This window comes from Cyprinus carpio, unplaced genomic scaffold (genome assembly GCF_018340385.1).
Source record: "Cyprinus carpio isolate SPL01 unplaced genomic scaffold, ASM1834038v1 S000006754, whole genome shotgun sequence".
Taxonomy (NCBI): domain Eukaryota; kingdom Metazoa; phylum Chordata; class Actinopteri; order Cypriniformes; family Cyprinidae; genus Cyprinus; species Cyprinus carpio.
The window spans coordinates 402812-407811 of NW_024879353.1; the positions used below are offsets into that span (position 1 = coordinate 402812).

At 34.3% G+C, this 5000-nt stretch overlaps 1 protein-coding gene across 2 annotated transcripts in view; it reads right to left on the reverse strand.

Moving 5' to 3' along the window:
• Nucleotides 1-3479: 3479 nt before the first annotated feature.
• LOC109051740 (echinoderm microtubule-associated protein-like 1) overlaps nt 3480-5000 on the reverse strand; it is a 7440-nt gene continuing 5919 nt past the window's right edge. The window contains exons 6-7 of one of the 2 annotated variants that reach the window (XM_042755902.1): nt 4337-4363; nt 3480-3996 (exon numbers count right to left, since the gene is read on the reverse strand). In XM_042755902.1, the coding sequence (XP_042611836.1) occupies nt 3764-3996; nt 4337-4363 (260 nt within the window). In that variant the 3' untranslated portion in view covers nt 3480-3763. The remainder of the gene's footprint in view (nt 3997-4336; nt 4364-5000) is intronic. The other variant, XM_042755903.1, reaches the window with a different exon arrangement.

Here is a 5000-nt window from a genome sequence, read left to right on the forward strand (position 1 = left end):
AACCTTGGTGGCATTTTCCCGTTTAATTTCGACTCTAATGGTTAAATTTAATTGTAGTAATCAAATTCTAATGTAATCTAAAATCAAGCATGTCTAGTTAATTGAAATCATACAACTTATAAAAATATAGGGCTTGATGAAATTTGTTTTATCTTTTTTCAAACTCTTCAGTGTTCCAAATTCAATCCAAAGCATTTCTAATCGATTGAACTCATACAACTTAATCATCTTTTATTATTATTATTATTGCAATGTTTTATTTTTAGAAACTCTGTGTTGTCTGTTTTCATTTTTCTGGACTCATTACTAATAAAATGTATGCTAACAAAACAGTTATTATCAAACGAAGACATAAAACATTAACTATATATATATATCAAACGAAAATGCATTAATTATTAATGTTATGCGAACTGATGAGGTTATGAGTGTATTCTGAGAATGTGTTTACACTGAACTGTTGGCCAGATTCGAGTCTGAAATCCATTCATGAATATCTGATCGTTCATTATGGACTCAGATGTCGGGATTATTGCGCAATAATAGCAGCATCACCGCATCTCCGGTTACCATGACAACAGCCGCGACCACGCCCTCCGCGACACATCACAGATCCTCCGGTATCCAGCTTACGCGCCCTTCTTTCTTTCGCGCACTTTTTTTTCACACAATCATAAGAAACGCGTCCGTTTCGCGCGCTGTCACATCTGTCAGAAGCGACACTAATCAACGCGCGACACTGACGCGGTAAACGCGTCGCGTCAGCGCTGAAGGCCCGCCGTCCTCAGGTGAACGCGCCTGACGCTTCAAACCCCGTTATTTCATCCAATAACTCACATATATGGCGATTTAACCCTGAACCCGTGCATGTGAATCACTGACTCCCGCCTCACGAGCCGCTGCAGCTTCGCGCCATCAATAACGGATAATAACGGACGCTGCGCGCGAGCGAGCGCTTACCTCATATTTTCTTCTTTTTCTTCGTTTTAAGTAAAGATGGAATAATGTCAGCGCAGTCTTTCGGTGACCCGTGTGTGCAAAGTCCACGCCGCTCAGCGTTTACCGGTGAATATCCCGTGAGGTTCGTTAAATAATGGATGCGCCGCGAGGAGAGAATGCGACAGAGCAGAACGCGCCGCTCCTGCGTCGAGTGCGTAACGTTTTCTCGTGATTTTGTCGCCGTGTTGAGGTCTCGAGCTCAAGTCCATCTCACAGGGATCGCGCCCGGTCTCCGGTTCGGCGGCGCTCGGTCACAGCAGCGGCGCTTCGGTTGCCATCTTCCGTCCGCCGCGCACTGACTCACCGCTTCTGCCGCTGGCGCCCTCCGTCACACCGGAACCACCGGAACACGCGCCCGCTGCTCTGAGCGTTCACACGCACGGCTGACCGAGCAGCGGAGGACCGGAAGACTGGAGGATTAAACCCGCGCGATCTTCATCATCTTCTTCATCTTCTTCAGTTTCAAGCAGCTGAGGAGTTTTTGTTGATCGTTTTCTCAGTGATAAATTAGTAGGCTATATGTGGAGATCAGCGTTAATTAGCTTTAAAATAAAGATATTAACGACTAAAATATAGATTTTAAAAATATGACACACATAAATACTATTTCAGTTTTTCTACTTCAAAATTCCATGTTTAATTCAATGTTTTATTATTATTATTTAGTGTTGTTTTTTATTATAATAGTTTCTATACACTTTTTATTTTTTACAATTTATAATTTATTCATTTATTTATTTATTTTTTTTAAATTATAATTCTTTGTAATGTGCAATTAACTAGTAATTTAACTGATATTTTCTGCACATTCTTAAAAATTTACTAGCAATTTTTTTTTCAAAATGTTTTCTTTGCAATTACTTGTGAAATTGACTGTATGTATATATATATATATATATATATATATATATATGGAAAATATACTGATATTTTCAAAACGAGTAAAAGACCTGAAAACTCAATATGAAAAATACATATTACAGGGTGTTGGGTCCTATTTTTACTGTCTGTCTGTATATATATATATATACACTCTGCTCACGTACCGAGGACAGAAGCTGTTTTAAAAGCAAAGGATGGTCGCACCAAATCTTGATTTAGTTTTGTTAATAGAAGTTAATTGATAAATAACATCTATTTATGACATTATTTCTGAAAGCATCCTCACTTTACAGCATTTTAACACAAGAGCCTAAAACCTTTCAAAGTACAAAGCTACAGCAAAAGATTTTTTTTTATTTTTTTTTTCAAAATATTTGATTTTTTTGTTGGTGAAAACACTAATGGCCTAAGACTTCTGCACAGTACTGTATATATATATATATATATATATATATATATATATATATATATATATATATATATAAACACTACTGGTCATTTTTAATGTTTTTTACAGGAGTTTCTTCTTCTCATCAAGGATGCATTTATTTGATATATAGCATTTTTCTATTTTAATATACATTAAACTGTAATTTATTTCTGTGATGTGCAGCTGTATTTTCAGCATCATTACTCCAGTCTTCAGTGTCACATGATCTTCAGAAATCATTCTAATATGATGATTTATTATCAGCGTAAAAACCAAAATGCTGCTGAAACTGTGATACTTTTTCTTTCAGGATTCTTTGATGAATAAAAAGTTAAAAAGAAGAGCATTTATTTAAAATATAAATCTTTTCTAACAATATACTCTACAATTCAAAAGTTTGGGGTCAGTACATTTTTATTCTTTAAACTTTTATTCAGCAAGGATGTGTTAAATTGATAAGAAATGATAGCAAAGATTTATATTGTTAGAAAAGATTTATATTTTTAATAAATTCTATTCTTTTAAACTTTTTATTCATCAAAGAATCTTTTTATTGAAAAAAAGTATCACAGGTTCCAAAAATATATTTGTCAGCACAACATTGATAATTCTAATAATAAATCATCATATTAGAATGATTTCTGAAGATCATGTGACACTGAAGACTGGAGTAATGATGATGAAAATACAGCTGCACATCACAGAAATAAATTATATTTTAAAGAATATTAAAATAGAAACCATTATTTTATATTGTAATAACATTTTGCAAGATTACTGATTTTTTTCAGTATTTTTGATCAAATGAATGCAGCCTTGATGAGCAGAAGAGACTTCTTTAAAAAACATTACAAGTCTCACTGATCCCAAACTCTTGATCACCAGTGTATATATATATATATATATATATATATGATGGGGTATTTTCTGAATTAGTTTACATGAATTCACCTACGGTATCACTAATCCTGAACACAATATTTCAGTCCCTGTTTGAAGTGTGATCATTTGTGGATAAATCTGTTCGTAAAGAAAAGTCCTTTCTCAATGTCATCTTATTTAATGAAAGGGCCGGACAGGAACATCATCTCAATCATCCGAGCCAGCAGGTGGCAGTCAGGAGCTACCACACAGCAGTAGATGATTATAGAATTAAAAACTCACTATATGAATCTGATTTGCTTTAATTCAGCACCAAATACGACTAAGAACAAATCCATCATCAAGACATTTTAAACTAAAATACGAGTCCATAATCCATAATAACGCTTCCTCCGGTGAAAAAGTGTTCTGGTGTGAATCAGGAGAGAAATCTGCACAGATCAAGCAGCATTTAAACAGCTCTAAACTAATTTGTGAGAGACAACAGGAGATGCACTTTTTCACTGGAGGCAGTGTTATTCTTCAGAAAGTAACCTAATACTAAGGGACTCCGTGAGACTGGAACAGGCTTCAGTAACAGATCTGGAAGTATTGACTGGGGGACTTAATGGGACTCTTGTGGCTCGGGGCGTCCCGGAGCGAGGGCTTCTGACAGGAGCTCTTCTGGACGAAAGCTTTACATGGTGTCACTGCAGATCCTGTGGATGGACACACGGTGGACCGCAGCGACACGGACACCACCGGCTCCGGCTCAGCTGACCCAGTCCTTCCTGACAGCGGCGTCAGAGAGATCTGCATAGTCACTAAGTGAAGCGGCAGATCAGGACGAGGATGAGGAGGAATAAACACAGAGAGAGAAAACATTAAGAGACACATGGTCTTTAACACATCGTCTGAGATTCAAGAGTAATGGGTGAATGTCACCACAAATGAATAAATGATAAAAATGTGGAGAAATGTGTGCTGAAATACAGCTCATTTACAACAGGAATAAGTTTTAAAGGCACACAGAAAAACACGAAAATTTCCTACCATATGAAAACTTTCATAATAATAAGTATTTTGTGTTAAGTTGATGAGAATTTATTGGAAATGTTTAAATGCATAAAACTGAATAATCTTATGATTTGGCATCAGACCTACCTTTGCAGTGAGTGACTCGTCTGGAGCCTAAAGCACAGAAATACAGAGAAAGTATGAAGTAATTAATGGGAACTGTATCCACAAATGCCTTCCTGCTATTATACAACCGTATATAAAAAACTATTATTTGAAATATTATATTACATTTATGCATTAAGCTTTTATACAAAGTGACTTACAAAAGAGGAACAAGGCAATCTGTCAAAAAGCTGACAATATTTGTAGTACACAATATTATATAATATTACAATATTAAAATGTAAAAATAGAAAATGTAAATGTTAATTAGTAGTACATCTACTCATTAAACCAAGCTTATTTTAATTTCACTGACAGTATATTCTAGTTTTTATTAATATTTTTAATGACATTTTTTAAATATATATTTTCTCCCTTTATTTTAATTTTAGTTAAAGTTTTAAAGTTTCAAGTGATTCAAATGTTTCATCTAATTAATTACATGAAGTGCTGATTAATTAATCTCAAATGAATCAATTTGGGCTAATTATTGTGTTACATGAGAAAAGCATTGAATAAATAATACAAAAAAAGTAGCTTTAAATATATATATATGTACAATTCAACTTTTTATATAAATTTCTAAATAGTTTTTTAATAATTTTTATTTCAGTTTTAGTTGAGTTATTTTAGTACTTCAAGTTAA